Source organism: Anopheles moucheti, chromosome 2 (assembly GCF_943734755.1).
Source record: "Anopheles moucheti chromosome 2, idAnoMoucSN_F20_07, whole genome shotgun sequence".
In the NCBI taxonomy this organism is placed as follows: Eukaryota; Metazoa; Arthropoda; class Insecta; order Diptera; family Culicidae; genus Anopheles; species Anopheles moucheti.
This window is the reverse complement of record NC_069140.1, coordinates 91488182-91514565: the sequence shown is the minus strand read 5'-3', so window position 1 is coordinate 91514565 and position 26384 is coordinate 91488182. Positions and strand designations below refer to the sequence as shown.

Sequence of the window (26384 nt, the reverse complement as noted above, 5' to 3'; positions counted from 1 at the left end):
TTAATAAGTCTCCCTCATCCAACAGATCTTAATTTCTGCAGATCGTTGATTTTAATTTTGAATGGATTATTTTGAGTTAAACCATATAAAGGAAAGCGGGTAGATTAGGAGATTTCAAACTTAACAGAAATAACATTAAAAACAGTAAGCGAAAATGTACACCGATTGATCGAAATAAACCGATTGGTGAAAGCACGACGTTCGATAATATAACCTTGTAAAATTGAAAACGTTAAGTAACTGCTGATCGGACACTAAACAACAAAAGCATCATACACACACACACCCGGTGGTTCTCTCGCGCGTTTGACGTGGGTGGTGTTCGATTACATCAATCATAAAAGTTAACTCACTTTCACTGATTTGCTTGGCGCGGTAATGCGCTGTACGGTATCATGGAACGACTGTTAAAGCAATAGCTTCGCCTCCAATGCCTTTTTCGTTGCCCCGTTCCATCTGCCAACTCATCTCTCAACTCGATCCAATTTCAAACGCCGTATCCGTTTTTCTTCTCCATCCTCTCGCTACACTTGTTGAATAATTCAAGCGTAGCTGTTTGCTTTTTATCACTTGATGCATCAAAAATTAAAACATCAAATCGACGACCCGGCCCCCGGTGGCAGCGGGGCAACGGAACCAGACACAACCGGGGCGCGCAAACGCACCATTCACATACGGCGGCATTGGCTCTTGGCAAATGCGTCTTGTGCACAATTAATCCGATGCGCATGCAACCGTAACGCGCACCCGTTATGACAATATGGTCCATAGCGTAGTCGATAAAGGCACAGTGGAGTTCCTTCTTCTTCATTTTTTTTCCTATCTGCACCTAAATTCAATTTCAGTTTGATTTAATCTCGGCAAGAGAATAGAGCAATTTCTAATGTTTTTTTAGACATAATTAATACTTAAACACCCAAATGCTCTAATTCCTAATATTTGGGAGAATTGAAAAAAATAATATCATCAGAGTTTTTTTAACAGGCAGACCCCGAGATACGCGATTCCACTAATGTTTATGTAATTTCTGTCTAAAAAAGGTGAAATATGGGTTGGAAATTCCTTCCTTTGCCACATAAAATATTTATTTAAAATTTTTGGTAATGTTTTCTTGAAAAACTTTGATGAAATTGCTGAATAGATAAAGAACAGAGAAGGAAGAGTCAACTTTTTAACTTTGAAGTATAAACGATATTTCGTCAATATTCGACATACGCAGATCTATTCTGAGTTAGAACGGTCCGCTATAATAGCGTATCTCAGGGACTGTGTACATTTTAAACCAAAAAACAAAAATATTGTTTAATTAAAACTTCACAAGCCAAAGTATTGCCCAAAAAGCTGAAAAACATGATGATGATCATGTTGCCCAAAAGATGCCAAAAAAGAAAAGCCAAAAATGAAAAAGCCAAAAAAGATGTTGCAACAAAACATTAACAAAATGTAATTGTTATTTAATTTATAATTTAATACTGCATCGCTTGTATTATGGGGTAAGATCCTGCGCATGGTAGATACGACAAACGAAGAGTTGCGCAAGTAAACATTGTCAAACCACGAACAAAACAACCCAGGGGCTAAGGCTATTGTTGCAAAGTGCAAAACAAAAAAATACAACCTCCACAAAACCGTTTGCAAACCGGAACGGAAGAACTATTTTGGGCAATCGGATCAGCATGTCCTCCACGCACGGTAATCGTTCACGATCTCAGAAAATACCACAGTCCACAGCACCAACAACACCCTCTTCACGTCGTGATTGATCGTGATCTTGATTTTCACGATCACGGACCGTGTCGCCAACGCTGAAGACGCTGCTTTTGCGCTATTTATAGGTGAGTAGAAAAGATAATTAAACACCACTGGAACACGACCACCAACGCGGTGTTACTGACGGTCTTTTCCACGGGAAATTGGTTAAATGGAATAAGGGAGAAATTAAAGCATCGCTGCAGCTTTTAATTATTTTCGCAATGTGGCAGACTAAACCCTGTTCGCAAACTAAATTTGGGCATAAATAAACAGAAAGGGGTGTTTCAAATGTCCACTACATCGCACCACCATGTTCCCTTGTCGTTACAGTGTTGCGATCGATATAAATTCAATTTCATCACTTAATCTCGCAAGCAGACATCGCGCCGCATGTGTCTATCGCTTGTGTTGATCGTAAATGTCACCACGCGTTGACACAACCTTCTTAGTTCACCGGTTTTGCGGTTGAATGCTACCGGAATTACTGCAGAACAGCAACAGAAAAAAAACAAAAACATGAAACTCTTTACACACAGCTCAATATATGTGCCAAAAGGTAAACGTACGGTTAAGAAGCATCATAAAAAAGCTTCTTCCATCGCTGTTTCGTACGAATGCATTCCGCGTGCGTGAATGCCTTGCGAAAAGGGAACTATTATTCCGGTTGGAAGCATCAATTACGATCAAACCTCACTTGGTTTCGAGCGATCTTTTTGCTTAACAAAATTAAGTGCAACTTCGCGAACATATTCTTCGTGCTGTTTAATGAGTAAACGGAATATACTTCAAAATTCCCTCAAACCCAAAGGTTTACGTACTTTTGCTTTATTTTCGCAATTACCCACACAACAACCTCGTTAGCATTAAATTCTATATCCATCCGCCTACAATATTCATTAAATCGAGCACACCAAAACCGCAACGAACGGTAAATCGCGCCGGTAAACACATCAACAACGCACAACCGCAACCAACCACCACGGGGGAGAAGGAAAAAAACACCCCGGGGATGGGCTTTGGATTCACATTTCTTTGACATACATCTTCCATAATGTCTTCCTCGCCCGTACGAGAGCATTGGCCCGCGCTCGTTATTCGCAGCATACAAACAGGTTGTGATGAGTGCCGAAAACAGCCACATGCAATGCGCCAATCGCGCGCTGTCAGCCAAAGCTCAGTAAACATCACTCTGACAGTGAACAGTTTTCATGTTTTCGCCAAAAAAAAATCCATCTCGATACTGTGAGGAAGATGCAATCATTACGTCGAGATGTCGTGAGTTCAACAGCCTGCGTAAAGCAGCGAAAGGTAAGAAGAGGGAAAAAATCGTTTGAAATGAGCTATCACATGAATAATGCATTTGTTTCTCAGATGCAGAAAAGGGTGTAGTTTAGCTTTCCTTTCATAACACATTCCATCACATTAAAGTGCGGGATGATGCTGCTTAAGCTGCTGCTCCACAAACAAACGCTTAATTTGCTAAAGCCGCACCCCCCGATTGAAGATGTAGATTTTTTCTGCTTGATAAGTATTATTAATGTAAATATCGTAAGAAAGCTTGTTTTTATTGTTTTTTTTTTCAAAGGTAAACAACACGTTTTTTCGGTGAATAATCCACAAACAAACCAACCAACCAACCAATCATTGGTGGATACAAGCAAACGGAAAATGGAAAAGTTTTCCCTAAGCTGACTTGAAGACTTGAATTAGGAAGTCTTCCAATTATTAATTACTGCCCAAGCTTTTACTCATAATTTGAAGCAGTAAACAGTGGTTTTTCCCCCAAACTAGTTTGCTACAACACCTGACGAGCTACATCCATCAAAGGTTCTATGTTTTTTGGTGTGTCAATTAGACCACACCTATCTGCTGTGGTATTTCACGATTGTTGTACTGAAGTGAGGATAGCAAAGAAAGGAAGATGCCAACACATACAAGATGCTCCCATAAACAGAAATCAATGAAACAAAAGCAAACCAACACGAAGCTGGCAACGTTCTGCAGCATAAATTCCAACATTAACCTCGCCCTTAACTTAAGCATGAGTCGTTCCTTGTGACTGTACTGTTCGAGATTGGAACCTACGGTGTTTTGGTGAGATAAGCAGTACGCTCAAAACAATCGATAAGTGAATAGCCAATAGTGTTGCAAGAACATTGTACTTAAGAATAGCTAAGAGCTTATACCTAATATACAAAAATATCATTTCGCTTTCGAAAGTTTTGTGTAGTTGAGCATAAATCTTAAACCTAGGCAATAAAACATGAATCCATTTAAAAACTTTCTCATAACAATATGTTTAAGAGTTTGTAAATGGACACCGAAGAACACTTTTAACACTACAACTACCGGAACAGTCATTTCGACTGGAACGCTTCATATCATTTACATTAATTTTTGATATAAACCTATTCAACCATATTTGATGCATGCCTATTACATTTCATGTGTGTAGTATGTACTCAAAACCGTATTAAAACATAATCCAGGTCTTTGAAATTTCCTTGCAAAGTGATCATTAATGAAAAAACGCCCAAAACGCTTGGAAGTTCTAATATTAAACTGTGATATTGAACTGTCCAGATGAGCTGATACCGAACTGAAAACAGATACAACGTTGTGTCATACACGGGATCAGTGAACGCTCAATAATGTTTACAAATATACACGAGGATTTTCGTCACTTTGTTGAACAGTTGTTTGGAAAGCTTATGAATAATCCCCTATTTAGAATTAGCTCATTATCTAAGATAACTCAGGGATGGCGGATCTCAGGTACGCGAAGTAATTGAAATGTTTGATCTGGGATAGTTTCACAGGTAAAAACTTGTGAGATAATGAATCTCTCACGATATTTAATTAAGATTACCCATCCCAGAAGTATATTTGCAAAGACCAGCGGCGGATCAAAGGGTAGGCGGAGTAGGCGGTTGCCTAGGGCCTCGCCGTGTTGGTGGCCCCAAAAAATTTGTGCCGATTGTGCGATTTTTGCGACAAGCCGGTAATGATGTTATAATTGACACAATCTGTCAGTGTACTACGACATAGCTAGTATTGTCATAGAATATGAATAAAATCATATTGCAATCATTAGAACTTTCTTTTCCGTTCGATATTTGATACTTCATGGTTCTTGGAATACCATTTCTGTCTTTATTGATTATTACTTATTCGAAGCTGGATTGTAGGTTCAGCTTATGTCCACCTACTTTCCAAACACTTGATCATATCCCCGTGTAGAATACTGTTCAAACTACATTGTTGTAATCTCGGTAACATTTGCATCGTTGTTACACTGAAATTGTTTTAATATTTCCAATTCTAAATCCATACGGTTTAAGATCATCACTGCGAAGTCGTTGATCTAAATTAAAAAAAGAACACGAAAAAAGATACTTGAAGAAACCAATGCACACAATTGTTTTCAGATTTTCGATACCAGGAGAGCATGGTTTCCCAGAGGTGACATCTGCAGCTTGGGACAAATTTGCCCATCACAATTGCTATTGCATACTATCAAACACGTGAGAACGATCGCTAATAAGTATAATCAATAAAACGGAAAGCATCCTTCATCTCGCTCAAACTTTCCGTAGGCTGGTGCGAAATTCCATACAAAACCAGCTGTTTTCAGATTTCCGATACCAGGAGAGCATCCACGGAAGAGGTAGCACCTTGTACAGCAATTTCGGTCGAAAACCGCCGAAAGGTATGCAATATTTAAACATTAACTTTCCCGTTGGTCGAGTCACATTTTGCAGCAATTTTGCTCAAAAAACGCCGAAAGGTATGCAATGTTTAAACACTAACTTTTCATACAAACCAGCTGTTTTCAGATTTCCGATACCAGGAGAGCATGTTGCTCAAGAGGTAACATCTTCCATCCCCCTCCCCCCCTCCCTCCACCAAGATGGCGCGCAAGATGGCGGCCAAGATGGCGGACAAGATGGCGGACAAGATGGCGGACAAGATGGCGGACAAGATGGCGGACAAGATGGCGGACAAGATGGCGGACAAGATGGCGGACACAAGATGGCGGACAAGATGGCGGACAAGATGGCGGCCAAGATGGCGGACAAGATGGCGGACAAGATGGCGGACAAGATGGCGGACAAGATGGCGGCCAAGATGGCGGATAAGATGGCGGACAAGATGGCGGACACAAGATGGCTGACAAGATGGCGGACAAGATGACGGACAAGATGGCGGACAAGATGGCGGACACAAGATGGCGGACAAGATGGCGGACACAAGATGGCGGACACAAGATGGCGAACAAGATGGCGGACACAAGATGGCGGACAAGATGGCGGACAAGATGGCGGACAAGATGGCGCACACAAGATGGCGGACAAAATGGCGGACAAAATGGCGGACAAGATGGCGGACAAGATGGCGGACACAAGATGGCGGACAAGATGGCGGCCAAGATGGCGGCCAAGATGGCGGACAAGATGGCGGACAAGATGGCGGACAAGATGGCGTACACAAGATGGCGGACAAGATGGCGGACAAGATGGCGGACAAGATGGCGGACAAGATGGCGTACACAAGATGGCGGACAAGATGGCGGACAAGATGGCGGACACAATATGGCGGACAAGATGGCGGACACAAGATGGCTGACAAGATGGCGGACAAGATGGCGGCCAAGATGGTGGACAAGATGGCGGACAAGATGGCGGACAAGATGGCGGACACAAGATGGCGGCCAAGATGGTGGACAAGATGGTGGACAAGATGGCGGACAAGATGGCGGACAAAATGGCGGACACAAGATGGCGGACAAGATGGCGGACAAGATGGCGGAAAAGATGGCGGCCAAGATGGTGGACAAGATGGCGGACAAGATGGCGGACAAGATGGCGGACACAAGATGGCGGACAAGATGGCGGACAAGATGGCGGACACAAGATGGCGGACAAGATGGCGGAAAAGATGGCGGACAAGATGGCGGACAAGATGGCGGACAAGATGACGGACAAGATGGTGGACAAGATGGCGGACAAGATGGCGTACACAAGATGGCGGACAAGATGGCGGACAAGATGGCGGACAAGATGACGGACAAGATGGCGGACAAGATGGCGAACACAAGATGGCGGCCAAGATGGCGGCCAAGATGGCGGACAAGATGGCGGACAATATGGCGGACAAGATGGCGGCCAAGATGGCGGACACAAGATGGCGGCCAAGATGGCGAACAAGATGGCGGACACAAGATGGCGGACGAGATGGTGGACAAGATGGCGGACAAGATGGCGGACAAGATGGCGCACACAAGATGGCGGACAAAATGGCGGACAAGATGGCGGACAAGATGGCGGACACAAGATGGCGGACAAGATGGCGGACAAGATGGCGGACAAGATGGCGGACAAGATGGCGGCCAAGATGGCGGACACAAGATGGCGGCCAAGATGGTGGACAAGATGGCGGAAAAGATGGCGGACAAGATGGCGGACAAGATGGCGGACACAAGATGGCGGCCAAGATGGTGGACAAGATGGCGGAAAAGATGGCGGACAAGATGGCGGACAAGATGCCGGACACAAGATGGCGGCCAAGATGGTGGACAAGATGGCGGACAAGATGGCGGACAATATGGCGGACAAGATAGCGGACACAAGATGGCGGACAAGATGGCGGAAAAGATGGCGGCCAAGATGGTGGACAAGATGGCGGACAAGATGGCGGACAAGATGGCGGACAAGATGGCGGACACAAGATGGCGGACAAGATGGCGGACAAGATGGCGGACAAGATGGCGGACACAAGATGGCGGACAAAATGGCGGAAAAGATGGCGGACACAAGATGGCGGACAAGATGGCGGACACAAGATGGCGGCCAAGATGGTGTACAAGATGGCGGACACAAGATGGCGGACAAGATGGCGGACAAGATGGCGGACAAGATGGCGGCCGAGATGGTGGACAAGATGGCGGACAAGATGGCGGACAAGATGGCGGACAAGATGGCGGACAAGATGGCGGACAAGATGGCGGACAAGATGGCGAACACAAGATGGTGGACAAGATGGCGGACAAGATGGCGGACAGGATGGCCGACAAGATGGCGGACAAGATGGCGGACACAAGATGGCGGACAAGATGGCGGACAAGATGGCGAACAAGATGGCGGACAAGATGGCGGACAAGATGGCGGACAAGATGGCGGACACAAGATGGCGGACAAGATGGCGGACAAGATGGCGGACACAAGATGGCGGCCAAGATGGCGGACAAGATGGCGGACAAGATGGCGGACAAGATGGCGGACAAGATGGCGGACAAGATGGCGGACACAAGATGGCGGCCAAGATGGTGGACAAGATGGCGGAAAAGATGCCAGACAAGATGGCGGACAAGATGGCGGACACAAGATGGCGGCCAAGATGGTGGACAAGATGGCGGACAAGATGGCGGACAAGATGGCGGACAAGATGGCGGCCAAGATGGCGGACACAAGATGGCGGCCAAGATGGCGAACAAGATGGCGGACAAGATGGCGGACAAGATGGCGGACAAGATGACGGACAAGATGGCGGACACAAGATGGCGGACAAGATGGCGGACAAGATGGCGGACAAGATGGCGGACACAAGATGGCGGCCAAGATGGTGTACAAGATGGCGGACACAAGATGGCGGACAAGATGGCGGACAAGATGGCGGACAAGATGGCGGACACAAGATGGCGGACAAAATGGCGGACAAGATGGCGGACACAAGATGGCGGACAAGATGGCGGACACAAGATGGCGGCCGAGATGGCGGACAAGATGGCGGACAAGATGGCGGACAAGATGGCGGACAAGATGGCGGACACAAGATGGCGGAAAAGATGGCGGACAAGATGGCGGATACAAGATGGCGGCCAAGATGGCGTACACAAGATGGCGGAAAAGATGGCGGACAAGATGGCGGACACAAGATGGCGGACAAGATGGCGGACAAGATGACGAACACAAGATGGTGGACAAGATGGCGGACAAGATGGCGGACAGGATGGCGGACAAGATGGCGGACAAGATGGCGGACACAAGATGGCGGACAAGATGGCGGACAAGATGGCGGACAAGATGGCGGACAAGATGGCGAACAAGATGGCGGACAAGATGGCGGACAAGATGGCGGACAAGATGGCGGACACAAGATGGCGGACAAGATGGCGGACAAGATGGCGGACAAGATGGCGGACACAAGATGGCGGACAAGATGGCGGACACAAGATGGCGGACACAAGATGGTGGACAAGATGGCGGACAAGATGGTGGACACAAGATGGCGGACAAGATGGCGGACAAGATGGCGGACAAGATGGCGGACAAGATGGCGGACACAAGATGGCGGACAAGATGGCGGACAAGATGGCGGACAAGATGGCGGACAAGATGACGGACAAGATGGCGGACAAGATGGCGAACACAAGATGGCGGCCAAGATGGCGGCCAAGATGGCGGACAAGATGGCGGACAATATGGCGGACAAGATGGCGGCCAAGATGGCGGACACAAGATGGCGGCCAAGATGGCGAACAAGATGGCGGACACAAGATGGCGGACAAGATGGTGGACAAGATGGCGGACAAGATGGCGGACAAGATGGCGCACACAAGATGGCGGACAAAATGGCGGACAAGATGGCGGACAAGATGGCGGACAAGATGGCGGACACAAGATGGCGGACAAGATGGCGGACAAGATGGCGGACAAGATGGCGGACAAGATGGCGGCCAAGATGGCGGCCAAGATGGCGGACACAAGATGGCGGCCAAGATGGTGGACAAGATGGCGGAAAAGATGGCGGACAAGATGGCGGACAAGATGGCGGACACAAGATGGCGGCCAAGATGGCGGACAAGATGGCGGACAAGATGGCGGACAAGATGGCGGACACAAGATGGCGGCCAAGATGGTGGACAAGATGGCGGACAAGATGGCGGACAATATGGCGGACAATATGGCGGACAAGATAGCGGACACAAGATGGCGGACAAGATGGCGGAAAAGATGGCGGCCAAGATGGTGGACAAGATGGCGGACAAGATGGCGGACAAGATGGCGGACAAGATGGCGGACACAAGATGGCGGACACAAGATGGCGGACAAGATGGCGGACAAGATGGCGGACAAGATGGCGGACACAAGATGGCGGACAAAATGGCGGAAAAGATGGCGGACACAAGATGGCGGACAAGATGGCGGACACAAGATGGCGGCCAAGATGGTGTACAAGTTGGCGGACACAAGATGGCGGACAAGATGGCGGACAAGATGGCGGACAAGATGGCGGACAAGATGGCGGCCGAGATGGTGGACAAGATGGCGGACAAGATGGCGGACAAGATGGCGGACAAGATGGCGGACAAGATGGCGGACAAGATGGCGAACACAAGATGGTGGACAAGATGGCGGACAAGATGGCGGACAGGATGGCGGACAAGATGGCGGACAAGATGGCGGACACAAGATGGCGGACAAGATGGCGAACAAGATGGCGGACAAGATGGCGGACAAGATGGCGGACAAGATGGCGGACACAAGATGGCGGACAAGATGGCGGACAAGATGGCGGACACAAGATGGCGGCCAAGATGGTGGACAAGATGGCGGAAAAGATGCCGGACAAGATGGCGGACAAGATGGCGGACACAAGATGGCGGCCAAGATGGTGGACAAGATGGCGGACAAGATGGCGGACAAGATGGCGGACAAGATGGCGGACAATATGGCGGACAAGATGGCGGCCAAGATGGCGGACACAAGATGGCGGCCAAGATGGCGAACAAGATGGCGGACAAGATGGCGGACAAGATGGCGGACAAGATGGCGGACACAAGATGGCGGACAAGATGGCGGACAAGATGGCGGACAAGATGGCGGACACAAGATGGCGGCCAAGATGGTGTACAAGATGGCGGACACAAGATGGCGGACAAGATGGCGGACAAGATGGCGGACAAGATGGCGGACACAAGATGGCGGACAAAATGGCGGACAAGATGGCGGACACAAGATGGCGGACAAGATGGCGGACACAAGATGGCGGCCGAGATGGTGGACAAGATGGCGGACAAGATGGCGGACAAGATGGCGGACAAGATGGCGGACACAAGATGGCGGAAAAGATGGTGGACAAGATGGCGGCCAAGATGGCGGATACAAGATGGCGGCCAAGATGGCGTACACAAGATGGCGGAAAAGATGGCGGACAAGATGGCGGACACAAGATGGCGGACAAGATGGCGGACAAGATGACGAACACAAGATGGTGGACAAGATGGCGGACAGGATGGCGGACAGGATGGCGGACAAGATGGCGGACAAGATGGCGGACACAAGATGGCGGACAAGATGGCGGACAAGATGGCGGACAAGATGGCGAACAAGATGGCGGACAAGATGGCGGACAAGATGGCGGACAAGATGGCGGACAAGATGGCGGACACAAGATGGCGGACAAGATGGCGGACAAGATGGCGGACAAGATGACGGACACAAGATGGCGGACAAGATGGCGGACAAGATGGCGGACACAAGATGGTGGACAAGATGGCGGACAAGATGGTGGACACAAGATGGTGGACAAGATGGCGGACAAGATGGCGGACAGGATGGCGGACAAGATGGCGGACAAGATGGCGGACACAAGATGGCGGACAAGATGGCGGACAAGATGGCGGACAAGATGGCGAACAAGATGGCGGACAAGATGGCGGACAAGATGGCGGACAAGATGGCGGACAAGATGGCGGACACAAGATGGCGGACAAGATGGCGGACAAGATGGCGGACAAGATGACGGACACAAGATGGCGGACAAGATGGCGGACAAGATGGCGGACACAAGATGGTGGACAAGATGGCGGACAAGATGGTGGACACAAGATGGTGGACAAGATGGCGGACAAGATGGCGGACAAGATGGCGGACAAGATGGCGGACACAAGATGGCGGACAAGATGGCGGACACAAGATGGCGGACAAGATGGCGGACAAGATGGCGGACAAGATGGCGGACACAAGATGGCGGCCAAGATGGCGGATACAAGATGGCGGCCAAGATGGCGTACACAAGATGGCGGAAAAGATGGCGGACAAGATGGCGGACACAAGATGGCGGACAAGATGGCGGACAAGATGACGAACACAAGATGGTGGACAAGATGGCGGACAGGATGGCGGACAGGATGGCGGACAAGATGGCGGACAAGATGGCGGACACAAGATGGCGGACAAGATGGCGGACAAGATGGCGGACAAGATGGCGAACAAGATGGCGGACAAGATGGCGGACAAGATGGCGGACAAGATGGCGGACAAGATGGCGGACACAAGATGGCGGACAAGATGGCGGACAAGATGGCGGACAAGATGACGGACACAAGATGGCGGACAAGATGGCGGACAAGATGGCGGACACAAGATGGTGGACAAGATGGCGGACAAGATGGTGGACACAAGATGGTGGACAAGATGGCGGACAAGATGGCGGACAAGATGGCGGACACAAGATGGCGGACAAGATGGCGGACACAAGATGGCGGACAAGATGGCGGACAAGATGGCGGACAAGATGGCGGACACAAGATGGCGGCCAAGATGGTGGACAAGATGGCGGAAAAGATGGCGGACAAGATGGCGGACAAGATGGCGGACACAAGATGGCGGCCAAGATGGCGGAAAAGATGGCGGACAAGATAGCGGACAAGATGGCGGACACAAGATGGCGGCCAAGATGGTGGACAAGATGGCGGACAAGATGGCGGACAATATGGCGGACAAGATAGCGGACACAAGATGGCGGACAAGATGGCGGAAAAGATGGCGGCCAAGATGGTGGACAAGATGGCGGACAAGATGGCGGACAAGATGGCGGACACAAGATGGCGGACAAGATGGCGGACAAGATGGCGGACAAGATGGCGGACACAAGATGGCGGACAAAATGGCGGAAAAGATGGCGGACACAAGATGGCGGACAAGATGGCGGACACAAGATGGCGGCCAAGATGGTGTACAAGATGGCGGACACAAGATGGCGGACTAGATGGCGGACAAGATGGCGGACAAGATGGCGGACAAGATGGCGGCCGAGATGGTGGACAAGATGGCGGACAAGATGGCGGACAAGATGGCGGACAAGATGGCGGACAAGATGGCGGACAAGATGGCGGACAAGATGGCGGACAAGATGGCGAACACAAGATGGTGGACAAGATGGCGGACAGGATGGCGGACAAGATGGCGGACAAGATGGCGGACACAAGATGGCGGACAAGATGGCGGACAAGATGGCGAACAAGATGGCGGACAAGATGGCGGACAAGATGGCGGACAAGATGGCGGACACAAGATGGCGGACAAGATGGCGGACAAGATGGCGGACACAAGATGGCGGCCAAGATGGTGGACAAGATGGCGGAAAAGATGCCGGACAAGATGGCGGACAAGATGGCGGACACAAGATGGCGGCCAAGATGGTGGACAAGATGGCGGACAAGATGGCGGACAAGATGGCGGACAAGATGGCGGACAATATGGCGGACAAGATGGCGGCCAAGATGGCGGACACAAGATGGCGGCCAAGATGGCGAACAAGATGGCGGACAAGATGGCGGACAAGATGGCGGACAAGATGACGGACAAGATGGCGGACACAAGATGGCGGACAAGATGGCGGACAAGATGGCGGACACAAGATGGCGGCCAAGATGGTGTACAAGATGGCGGACACAAGATGGCGGACAAGATGGCGGACACAAGATGGCGGAAAAGATGGCGGACAAGATGGCGGCCAAGATGGCGGATACAAGATGGCGGCCAAGATGGCGTACACAAGATGGCGGAAAAGATGGCGGACAAGATGGCGGACAAGATGGCGGACACAAGATGGCGGACACAAGATGGCGGACAAGATGGCGGACACAAGATGGCGGCCGAGATGGTGGACAAGATGGCGGACAAGATGGCGGACAAGATGGCGGACAAGATGGCGGACAAGATGGCGGACACAAGATGGCGGAAAAGATGGCGGACAAGATGGCGGCCAAGATGGCGGATACAAGATGGCGGCCAAGATGGCGTACACAAGATGGCGGAAAAGATGGCGGACAAGATGGCGGACAAGATGGCGGACACAAGATGGCGGACAAGATGGCGGACAAGATGACGAACACAAGATGGTGGACAAGATGGCGGACAAGATGGCGGACAGGATGGCGGACAAGATGGCGGACAAGATGGCGGACACAAGATGGCGGACAAGATGGCGGACAAGATGGCGGACAAAATGGCGAACAAGATGGCGGACAAGATGGCGGACAAGATGGCGGACAAGATGGCGGACAAGATGGCGGACACAAGATGGCGGACAAGATGGCGGACAAGATGGCGGACAAGATGGCGGACACAAGATGGCGGACAAGATGGCGGACAAGATGGCGGACACAAGATGGCGGACACAAGATGGTGGACAAGATGGCGGACAAGATGGTGGACACAAGATGGCGGACAAGATGGCGGACACAAGATGGCGGACAAGATGGCGGCCGAGATGGTGGACAAGATGGCGGACAAGATGGCGGACAAGATGGCGGACAAGATGGCGGACAAGATGGCGGACAAGATGGCGGACAAGATGGCGGACAAGATGGCGAACACAAGATGGTGGACAAGATGGCGGACAAGATGGCGGACAGGATGGCGGACAAGATGGCGGACAAGATGGCGGACACAAGATGGCGGACAAGATGGCGGACAAGATGGCGAACAAGATGGCGGACAAGATGGCGGACAAGATGGCGGACAAGATGGCGGACACAAGATGGCGGACAAGATGGCGGACAAGATGGCGGACACAAGATGGCGGCCAAGATGGTGGACAAGATGGCGGAAAAGATGCCGGACAAGATGGCGGACAAGATGGCGGACACAAGATGGCGGCCAAGATGGTGGACAAGATGGCGGACAAGATGGCGGACAAGATGGCGGACAAGATGGCGGACAATATGGCGGACAAGATGGCGGCCAAGATGGCGGACACAAGATGGCGGCCAAGATGGCGAACAAGATGGCGGACAAGATGGCGGACAAGATGGCGGACAAGATGACGGACAAGATGGCGGACACAAGATGGCGGACAAGATGGCGGACAAGATGGCGGACAAGATGGCGGACACAAGATGGCGGCCAAGATGGTGTACAAGATGGCGGACACAAGATGGCGGACACAAGATGGCGGAAAAGATGGCGGACAAGATGGCGGCCAAGATGGCGGATACAAGATTGGGGCCAAGATGGCGTACACAAGATGGCGGAAAAGATGGCGGACAAGATGGCGGACAAGATGGCGGACACAAGATGGCGGACACAAGATGGCGGACAAGATGGCGGACACAAGATGGCGGCCGAGATGGTGGACAAGATGGCGGACAAGATGGCGGACAAGATGGCGGACAAGATGGCGGACAAGATGGCGGACACAAGATGGCGGAAAAGATGGCGGACAAGATGGCGGCCAAGATGGCGGATACAAGATGGCGGCCAAGATGGCGTACACAAGATGGCGGAAAAGATGGCGGACAAGATGGCGGACAAGATGGCGGACACAAGATGGCGGACAAGATGGCGGACAAGATGACGAACACAAGATGGTGGACAAGATGGCGGACAAGATGGCGGACAGGATGGCGGACAAGATGGCGGACAAGATGGCGGACACAAGATGGCGGACAAGATGGCGGACAAGATGGCGGACAAAATGGCGAACAAGATGGCGGACAAGATGGCGGACAAGATGGCGGACAAGATGGCGGACACAAGATGGCGGACAAGATGGCGGACAAGATGGCGGACAAGATGGCGGACACAAGATGGCGGACAAGATGGCGGACAAGATGGCGGACACAAGATGGCGGACACAAGATGGTGGACAAGATGGCGGACAAGATGGCGGACAAGATGGTGGACACAAGATGGCGGACAAGATGGCGGACAAGATTGGGGCCAAGATGGCGGACAAGATGGCGGACACAAGATGGCGGACAAGATGGCGGACACAAGATGGCGGACAAGATGGCGGACAAGATGGCGGACAAGATGGCGGACAAGATGGCAGTCAAGATGGCGGACAAGATGGCGAACAAGATGGCGGACAACATGGCGTGACTGGCACTCATGAGTGACTGAGTAACTGAGTGCCTGAGTGTATGAGGGTCACCTCTTGAGCAACATGCTCTCCTGGTATCGGAAATCTGAAAACAGCTGGTTTGTATGGAAAGTTAGTGTTTAAACATTGCATACCTTACGGCGCATTGTATTGCAAGTTGGTTGCAAAGTTAATTTATAAACATTGCATACCTTACGGCGCAGTACCAGGAGCTACCTCTTCCGTGGATGCTCTCCTGGTACTATACATTCGGAAACTGGTAGTTTTCGAAGAAATTTTTCTCCACCAACGGGAAAGTTAATGTTTAAATATTGCATACCTATCGGCGGTTTTCGACCAAAATTGCAGTACAAGGTGCTACCTCTTCCGTGGATGCTTTCCTGGTATCGGAAATCTGAAAACAGCTAGTTTTGAATGGAATTTCGTATCAGCCGACGGAAAGTTTGAGCGAGATGAAGGATGCTTTCTGTTTCATCCATCTTCCTTAAACTAGTGAACGCTCTCACGGGTTTGATAGTATGCAATGAAATAGTGATAGGCAAATTTATTCCACAGGTGTCACCTCTTGGAAAACATGCTTGTCTGGTTTCGCAAGTCTGAAAACAATTGTGTTGTTCGTCTAAAACATCAACATGAGCGAAACATTTCTCTAGAAAATTTCTCTGATTGTTACCGAAGAAGTTAACCGATGGAAAACTGTACATTAGGCAAAAAATCGTAGAAGCGATCGCGTTGGACTAATCATGAATTGTAAATGTACGTAAATCGTAGAAAATGTGATCCAAGTAGTGGCGTTATGGTTCTCCTTAGCGCATACAAACGTGTATATATAGACTAGCTAATCGGCCCGGTTACAGGGCTATGCAACAGAACTCTGAGGTGTACACAAGGGAGCTTTCTTTCCGAGACTTTGCTGGTGTTGTTAAATCATGTTTGAAGTACACCTCCCTAACACCGATAATGCCGTAGCAAAATTATAGGCCCTCCTTTAAAAATTCCGCCCTGGGCCTCCAAGGGGAATGATCCTCCACTAGCAAAGACATCACATTAAACTCAGTTTTTTATGGATCAACGGGAATAAACGAAACCAAATCTGAAACTGAGTCCGGAAATAACATGGCTATGCAGATGAAGGCCGTTTCCGAAACAGGTTAGCATATAAACCAATATCCGGTACTACTCTCAATAATGTTAACCTAATGTTCATCGAATATCGGTTGATGGAATGATAATGAGATGACTAAAGCCACAAGATCAGTTGCAGGCTACTGCACCGGTAACGGCGGTAACGAACTGGAAATACCGCCTTAGAAATATCTCACTGAAAACCTGAACACTGATGGCCTTGCCAGCGGGCACGAAGCAAGGAGATGCTTAACAACAAAGGCAAATAGACAGAAAACAGTCTACATTCCAAATTCAAACGGGCCCAAATTTTTCAACGCTCAAACTAATTCCATCTCTGAAGCATCTGTCTACTAATCTGTCACTTAACATTGCTTAAATTTACCGACGAGAAGGAGAAAACATAAAGCATAATAGGGGGAACATAAATAAATAAAAACAAACAAAAATATGTTCCACTTTCCACACAAGCGCACTCGGAAAAGTACTTTCCACTTCACTTCCTATTTCAATTAGTTTCGATTATGTGTTTTTTTTTCTATTCAATTTCCAGAAAGAGAAACTTCGTTGTAAATTGGGAAAGGATGAACCAAATAATCTAAACCCCCCGGGAGGAGCGATGAAGGGAGAGAAATACCACAACCACGAAGAAAAACAAACATGAGTCGTCGAAATTGAAACTGAAAATCGATCGAACAGCTGGAAACAATCCGGGCTGGACTGGTTGACGTAGGTTGCGAGCAGCAAATCGGAAAACCTTGTCGATTGTCTGGTTAGAAAATAGAATTGATCGTACCATGATTGTATCAGCTGTGATCGTGCTCATTGGGTGGAAATAGTTCACGGATGACGTAGGAGCTAACGATAATGTCTAAATCAGTTCCCAATGGTATCTTAGATGGGTGAAATTAAAGATCTGATCTTGGTGATCTTTTTTAGGGTAGTACACCCAGACGACCTAAACGAATAATTCTTATTGAAGTTTACTATAAATGTTCCCACATTGACAACTGGCGTGGCACCAACATCCTGCTGATCGCTGGGCATCATAAGAGGCCACATCGTTGGCGTTAGAACTAAATGAATATTTTCCCTTGAGCACTCAATCATTTCAAGCGTTTTATATTAATTGCCACATTTTTAACAATTTTCAAAACCTACACTATGTTTTATTGTTTCATGTAGGTAGTACTACACAATAGACATGTAAAAGTAATGCTTCAATTGCCAGAGAATTGTTTTTCCTCAAAAAAATAATGTTATTAAAATGAAGCTTTCCACACAAAATGACTAGTCCGGTAGTTCTAGTGTTAATCTTTGATAATTTTCTAGTCATCGTACGCAGGATTTTGTAAATATGTTAAAAAATATTTAAGAAAATATTACTTTGATAAAAGCAATTATTTAATTAATTTTTATTATTAATTATTTATGCAATCATCGAAAGTAGTATGCTAACCAACAACAGCAGATCCAACTGAGAATGTTACACTAATAACCACAGTGTCTCTGTGTTTCCCCTTTCCAATTTAAACCAGCCGGTAAATCAGGGTTGGAATCATACCACACAACACACGGTCTCGTGATACAAGAATGTGTTTAGTATGCTCGATGGTTCACTCGACAAGCGAATTACCCAAACAACGTGTACGAATCGAGTGCCCGTCATCATCCGACCGTCAAACCGATCATTAGGCTAACCCAAGTGTGCGAAAATAAATCCGTGCATAAGTGGTAGTAGTAGTAGTAGCATAAACTTGGAGAGTCAATACTTCTCGCACTTCATGTGGTGCTTTAAGCAAACTACTTGTAGTAGACTTGCGTCGGAAAGAAGAAAACAAAAAACAAACAAACGCAAACACCGCTTGCATCGCAAACATCGTTTGCAAAGTGAAGCGCGAACTATTCACTAATTGTGGTCTTAAAAACTGGCGAAACGTTGAAAAGGTATTTGTGGCTCCCCTTCTCACCCGCCGTTCGGAAGCGTCGGCTCGAAATCCGACCGGAGAAAGTTCACCCGGTGTAGCAAGAAATTGGATTGAATTTTGTATTTTTTTTGCTTCTTGCTTCGGCAGATTATTGCATGGGGGTATTTGTTTTTGCAAGACCATCCGTTCGGCCCGCCCTGGGACGGGTTTCCGTATGTGTTGTGCTCTTCTCATATTTGGAACTGCTTCATTTCGCCGCCAGCTTGCCTGATTTATTGATATACACAGAGCGGCACACAGCGGCTACTTTATGAAGCGAAGAAAACATGCTTAATTTAAGCAAAATTCATCATCGAACAGGTTGAAACATTTGTTAGGCAGCTTCCACCCCATCGTGAATGGATGGTGGATGATGTTTGCATATTTACAGCGCGCAAATTCCATGCGATCGTCACGCCGTTTCGCCCAGACAAAAACACATATGTTTGCTTGTTTTAATTTCCATTCCTGAGCCTGAGAGTTATTTAAATATTTTTGATTGACAAAAACTCTCACTGATTTAATTAAAATGTTTACTGAAAGTTACTAGCCACAGCACATCGATTAGCTACATAATAATAAATGAATTTGATTTATTTCAGTGTTACTGTCGATAAAAAAAAATCTTCACTGAGTGTATACGCATCTCTAGCCGAATTCATTCATCCAAAGTTTGGCTTCATTTCCCACGATCAGACAACCGAAATGGAAACGCCGAAGGAAACCACCAACGGTGCGCGCTGCTATAATTTATTTGATCAAAATTTTGAACCCATTATGCTGCCCATTCCTCAGGGGAAGCGATGGCAGAGCTATTTAGCTCTTCTTTTCTTTAACGACCTGTACGCGAAAAGTGTTGCGCAATGCTAATCCATTTTCGGGGTCCGATTAAAATTATATGGTACCGTGTGTAAAAAATAAATAAACTAGATCAAAGTGGAACATCAGCATAATTATATGCACCAGCTACAATAAATTGAAGAGCGAAATCCAGCGAAATGTATCCAGAAGATTTGAATACAGGCAGATGGAACGGGAAAGATTATTTGCCAAGCATGATAAAATTTTCAAGCAGTTTGAAGCTTTATTGCTTGATTTATGCATATTTTCATATCGTGATACAACTCATCTACGAACAGCATACGAGGGACCCTTGTGAAAAGATGATCTCATCCACTCCTGTGTGGCACTACCAACCTTTGATAGTGATTTTCAGAGCCATTTGGACATTTCGGCCATCGTATCAGTATCCAAAGAGTTCCAATGACAGACGGGAAAAATCACATTCCGCATTTCAAAATTAACAAAACAAAAATCGACGTACTAGTGTGCAAATGTAAAGGCACAGAACCTTCAACATAAAATAAAACTTTAACAGTCGCAGTCAAAAACAAAATGTGTCATTCAGCTGTCGGAGGACCTTGTGTCGAAGGAGAAACCTCTGAAAACGTTGAATTCGTGCCGTAATTGGCCATCGCGTCGTACCATCCTCCCGCGTCGTTCGGTTCTCTTTTATTTTTGCGATCCAAAGCGATCCAATGGTGTAAGAGGGAATGCAGTAAAAATCGGAAGTGAAACCAAAAAAATCGTCACCTTGAACGTGACGCATCCCACGCCATTCAAAGAATGGCCCGCATCATTATGCCGACAAACACGACAGACAAGCGGACTATCCGAACAATATTGTTTTTCTTTGGACTTACACGAAGTAAATCATTGTAATCTTTGCGAAGACATAAATGAAATCTGGTTAGATTAGACTGTTCTGATGGGGTCTGTCTGGCAATGCTGATAATTTGGTATGACACCGTGTTGATAACCTCATTTAATCTGCAATACGAATGGAAGAGATATCAACGACATGAACCAATAAGGAACAACACTATCGCAGTATCATGCACCAAACCTCGAATGGAGATCGCATCGATTTGTTAGTCGTATCGAACTTAATCCATTATATTACAGCGTACGAAATATTGTTTACCCACAAATATTATTTTTTTTAAATTGTCGTAACTAAATGGCCCTACTTTTAATGGTATCAGGAGATAATTCAGGCGTGCCTTAAGGGCCAGGAACACTTCATCGGAGTTCGGGAAAAATTTAGTCGAAAAAACTAAATAAATATATAATTTAACTTATTCGAAATTGATTAAATATGTGATAAAATGATTAAAAACAAAAAAATATATGAGCAAAATTTGAATGGAAATAATGATTTTTGGTTCTTTAGATGATTTTAGATATCAGTTCTGAAGTAGGTAAAATGAAAATAATGTCTTAACCCTATATGTTGGACTCATTTCTTAAAGGACTGCAATGTCCAATGCCATTTGGATTAAGATTCCCTTCCCTTGAGAGGTAATGGGTTAATATGCTTAAAAGAACACCTGGAAGCTCAATAACTAAAAATATATCTTCATCTTTTCAGCTTCTCAAAAGCCTTAGTCTGTTGTACCATGTTGTTCTAAATCCCCCTAATTGTTATGTGTGACATGCAGGAAATAGTGTACTTCAAATCTTTTTATAAGTCAAAATTTCATTTAAGTAGGTTTACTAGATATTTTGGGTAGTGATGATTCGCTCTTACTAGAAATCTTTGCTAGTATTTGAACAAAGTCTGTCTGACAATATTTAATGTATTACCATATTGAAAAAAAAATCTTCAAAAAAAACTATTGAAAAGCAGAACGATGTCTCATCTCCCACAATAACATCGAATTCCAGTCCCCTTAGGCTACTACTGCCATGTCTACCGCACGACAAGGTGACTTCACACGGCACTCGAGTCACACACCGTATGACTCACGCTTACACTGCCCGTCCTATTGAACTTCCACCAATCTGCTCGTGCCTCCCGCTCAAGTTGGGCATGAAATCTATTCGAAACCCGTAAAAGTAGACAAACCCAAACCAGGATATAGTGTTTCACGTGTTGGTTCCGTTAGCCGTTCCCCAACGGCGTTAGCGATTCGCGCAACCCAATAAGCTGCAAACGAAAATGGGGCCGAACGAAATTATGACTTCATTTTCACCTGCCCCACGAACGCCGAAGCCTTGTCTGGCGTGTACGTTAACCAGGTCTACACCGGAGGTGTTTGAGTTTGGCATCCCGCACGGTTGCCGGGAAGACTTTTCTGCATTAACTAACCCCACGTTGCAATACCGCGTTATATTTAAACCATTGCTTGATATAAACTTACCGAATTGCTTCCCTGTAGACTTCGATTGCGGCTAACGCTGCGTGCCCGTCCGATCGAACCGATTGGTGACGGTATTTTGCTCGGGCTCATCGGCGGTTTGGAGGCGGCAGTTGACGTTACCGGTGATGGATGCTGGTTGTGGCCGTACCTTCGCATCGAACCCCTCGATCCGGTACGTGCAAACTCGTTCATGCCGTACGGGAGCGGTTCCCGGTACGGGTCCTCCTCCGGTGATGTCGTCGTAAGCTGGTGCTGCTGCTGCTGCTGTGTGCGAAATACCAGTGGATCACTCCCACTGGCGCTATGATGGTTGCGTGCCACCACACCCCGATAGTGCTGCCGATGGTCTAGATTGTCACCGAACTCTTCGTACTTTTTCGCCTCGTAGTAATCGCTCTTGGTCAGATCGATATCGAAATCGTAACCAAATTGATTTCCCCTGCTGCGCCGGTTGGTCGCCTCACCGTCACACTCGCCACCGTAACTTCGCGTCATCGATCCGGTACCGCCCGTACTTCCGTACGCCGTTGTTGCCGGTGGTGGATCATGCGGATGCACCTTCGGACTGGTGGACTTGCTATATTCGCGCGCATTCTTCGCCCACTCCTGTATCCAATCCTTCTTAGTCGCTACCGACGTTAATGCCGCCACGTCCGAGGGTGTTTTCCGGCGGACACTCACCGGACTGACATCTTCCGGGCCTCCCTTCTTCGATTGGGCCTGCTGATTGTGCCGATGATGCGTCGTACCGCCCTGGTGTGCCTTCTCGGAGTCTGTGTAACAGTTCAGAATTTTAAGCTCCTCTTCCTGCGGTTCCGTTTTCGACCCCGTTCGATCCACTTCATCCGAACCGTCCATCGCGCAGCTGGTGGCGTGTATGTTCAACTTCGCCACACCCTGCACATACTCCGAGCTATCAATGTGCGATTTGGTCAGGCTGTTGCGTCTCCTTTGGTTCGCCGGTACAATCGGATTGCCCTCCAGTAGTGTCGGCTTCACGCTCAGAATGCCGCTCGTCGTGACGGAGGTAAACGTGCCCTGGTCCGGGGAGTCCAGTTCCGGTGCCATCATCATCTGCTGCTGCTTCCCCGACGAGACCCGACTCGATCCCGTGCTGCTGCCCTTCTGCGTAATGTTTTTCATGCGTGATTTAAGCTTCTCGATGTAGGACTGTTTGCTTTTCGTGCGCTCGGTAGGAACTCCACCCCCACCAGCAACACCCTTACCACCACCGCCGGTGACCGGTGACGGTTCGTGAAAGTAGGACACCTCCAGTATGTTGTGCTTGCGGTGTTCCGTCGTTTGCGGTGGTGACTCTTCGTTCTTCAGCGTGCGTCCATTTGTACGACGCTCTCCGACGCCCCCGACCGTCCGTTCCAGATCGATCACTTCCAGCTCATCCCGGAAGTCTGTCGGACGTACGGCAGGTACCACCGGTACGGGATCTACCACCTCCGGTGGCATTGCAACCTGTGACGACCCAACCCGATCGATGTTCATGCGTTCCTTCTGCTCCTCGGTATAATTTGCCCCATCGATCGTGTACGTGCCCGCATCGCTAACGTCGTCCTCCTCACCGTCACCCGGCGCTTTGCGGAAGTTCTCCAACGGTGCCTCTAGACACGGTATGCCACCGGACGAGTCAAGACTTTCGCCGTTAAATTCCGAGCTGGAGTAAGAATAGTCTTTCCGCTCGAGATTATTGCCCACCTGTTGCTGTTGCTCGAGTGCCAACGCTAGCGTTGCCGATTTCGGTGCAAAACGACCCGAATTAGAACCGGATCTGCCGGTGCTTGGTTTCGCTGGGGCAGGTTCTTGCATTCTTCCCCCGGTACCCATCTCGCTCAGACTGGTTCGCGGGCTCCAGCTGTGCCGCTTGGTCGCTGACTGATCGCGTCCAACCGATCGTTGGTTCTTCTCCCTTAGCTTCACCGCAACCGGCCGTCCCGTCGCATCATCGATCATGACCATCTGCTGGGTGGGTTGTTGTTGATCTCCAGCTTCATAAGGTAGCGGTTTGTTGCGTCGTGGCAGATTCACACTGGCCGGTGCACGTGATCCTTGCTGTTGCCGTACCGATGCCGGTGAGGACGTAGCACTCGAGCTAGACTCCAGCTTGGACAGCGATACACCGCGCTTGTGGCGCGCTTGAAAACGTTCCAGCATCTTTTCGTGCCTTTGCGAATCGATCTGTTTCTTCCCATCGCCAAAATCGATCGTAAAAGCAAACGCATTCCGTACCGAATCGACCAGTGCCTCATCATTGTCGACCGGATGGGGCGTTTTCGTGCCTGGTTCCTCACTAACGCTTCTGCCCGCCTTAAACATTTCCTGCATCGAAAGACTTTTGGCAACGGTGTCGCTGGCAATTGTGGAGCGATGCCCGGCCATCGCTAACCGGTTCGCACCGGGAAGTCGACCAAATCCATCGGCACCTTCCGGCGAGCTGTCACTTTTCTTTGAGTTCTCTGGCGTACAGTCGGTCTTCTCCGGCTGATGTTCCGGATCGTTCGGACTGGTGGGTGTGTCCGGTGGCTTCACCATGCCGGATGGGCTCGGTGTCATGTTGCCAACGACGTGCCCATCAACCGATGAGGTGGATTGAAGGTTACTCCCACCAACGTTGCACTGCATTTCCCCAAAAGGATCCATTTGGCTGCGAAAATTTTAACACGGACCTAAAACCTATCACACGGATTGAATTTCCTTTGGTTGCTTTGATTGTAGCGCTATGGCAGCATCGACGCTTTCCGAATCTTTTGTTTGACAGATTAGAATTTTCACTTGCTTTTTTTCCTTGTTTGCCACTTGTTCTCTACTGTCGTCTGCCGTCTGGTAGCAGCTGATGTCATGTTTTCTTAATCGGATGCTCGCGCACACTCCTGCCGCCACCATGTCATCGTTGCACGTCTCTTCTGCGGCACCATTGCTTTCGGGAGAAACGACACCGTCTCTATCTGGAGACACACACTCCCACCTGGCGTCTGTTAGCCGGAGATGACGGTCTGGCTAGAAACCTTTGTTTCAGACGGCACAGAAATTACTTCGAATGTTCCGGCTATCCCAAGTACCACATTTGTTGCACCACACACACGCACCTGTTAGCACTCACACTCTCACATGCAGGATGTACGATTTCGAGATTATTTTATTTCGGTTACCATTTTGCGAAACACTCGCACATATGCTTACGCTTTGCTTTCACTTCACATCACTGCGAAAATTATAATTCAAACGCTCTGCTGCGACGTATTGGCCCGCACGTCACTCCCTTTTTACATCCTTTCGAGATGCACTTGCCTTCTGCACGGACACATCACACACACACTAATACACACCAGGGATGCACTGTACAGAAACTTTTGCTGCGGAGAGAAGCATTGGAATAAAAACTAGAATACAATGATACAAAATTCACCAAACATTTTCCCAAAAATTGCACAACAATTGCCAATTACTCTGCGGAAGCAAACAATATTGTTGCAACTTTCGAGCGACAGGAATCGCACACTATCACCATAGTAACCCCATAGAACAACTCGAAGCAGCATAGAAACATAAGCGCACACACACACAAACACTGAGGGAATTTCCGTACACATTTGTTGAAACATTTTTTTTCCCTTTACTTTGCTCACGGTGCAGATTGACTACAAATGGAAATCACTTTGGAACACATTGTGACACTTGACTGCACACGGTCACTGCACCCCGCAGTGCCAGCTATGTGTATTCTGAACCCTTCCTCGATTCATCCTTGGCGAACTGATGCACAATGCAATGTATCCGGATTTGGTCACCGCAAAATAAAACACCTGATCTGCTCACTACGCACTACCCCCACACCCAGAACGAATGGTTTTTATTTATAAAACCGAACCTTGCGAAAACGCCTGGACAAGGCGGGACACTACGGCACCCTCTCAACCAAACTTCACAAATCTTCACCAAAAGCGTTTCACGGGGAGGGCCTTTGTTAAACGATGCCTTCACACAAGCGCAAACGGATGTGCACAATAGAAGGATCGCTTCACACTCAACGCAACAAATGTTTTCTTCTTCGCTCGAAGACACGAATGATTCGTGTTTGTAGGGAGTTTTGTTTGCAGCTCGCAACCCGTCACCCAGGGGGCGCGCTTCGTTAATCAGTTACTAACAAGCTGTT

The 26384-nt window shown here is 48.4% G+C and overlaps 1 protein-coding gene across 1 annotated transcript in view; it reads right to left on the bottom strand.

Moving 5' to 3' along the window:
• The window catches only part of LOC128299694 (uncharacterized), a 34533-nt gene extending 9581 nt beyond the window's left edge, over positions 1-24952 (bottom strand). Inside the window, exon 1 of the mRNA XM_053035728.1 lies at positions 22220-24952. Within this exon, the coding sequence (XP_052891688.1) occupies positions 22220-24871 (2652 nt within the window). The 5' untranslated portion in view covers positions 24872-24952. The remainder of the gene's footprint in view (positions 1-22219) is intronic.
• Positions 24953-26384: the final 1432 nt, after the last annotated feature.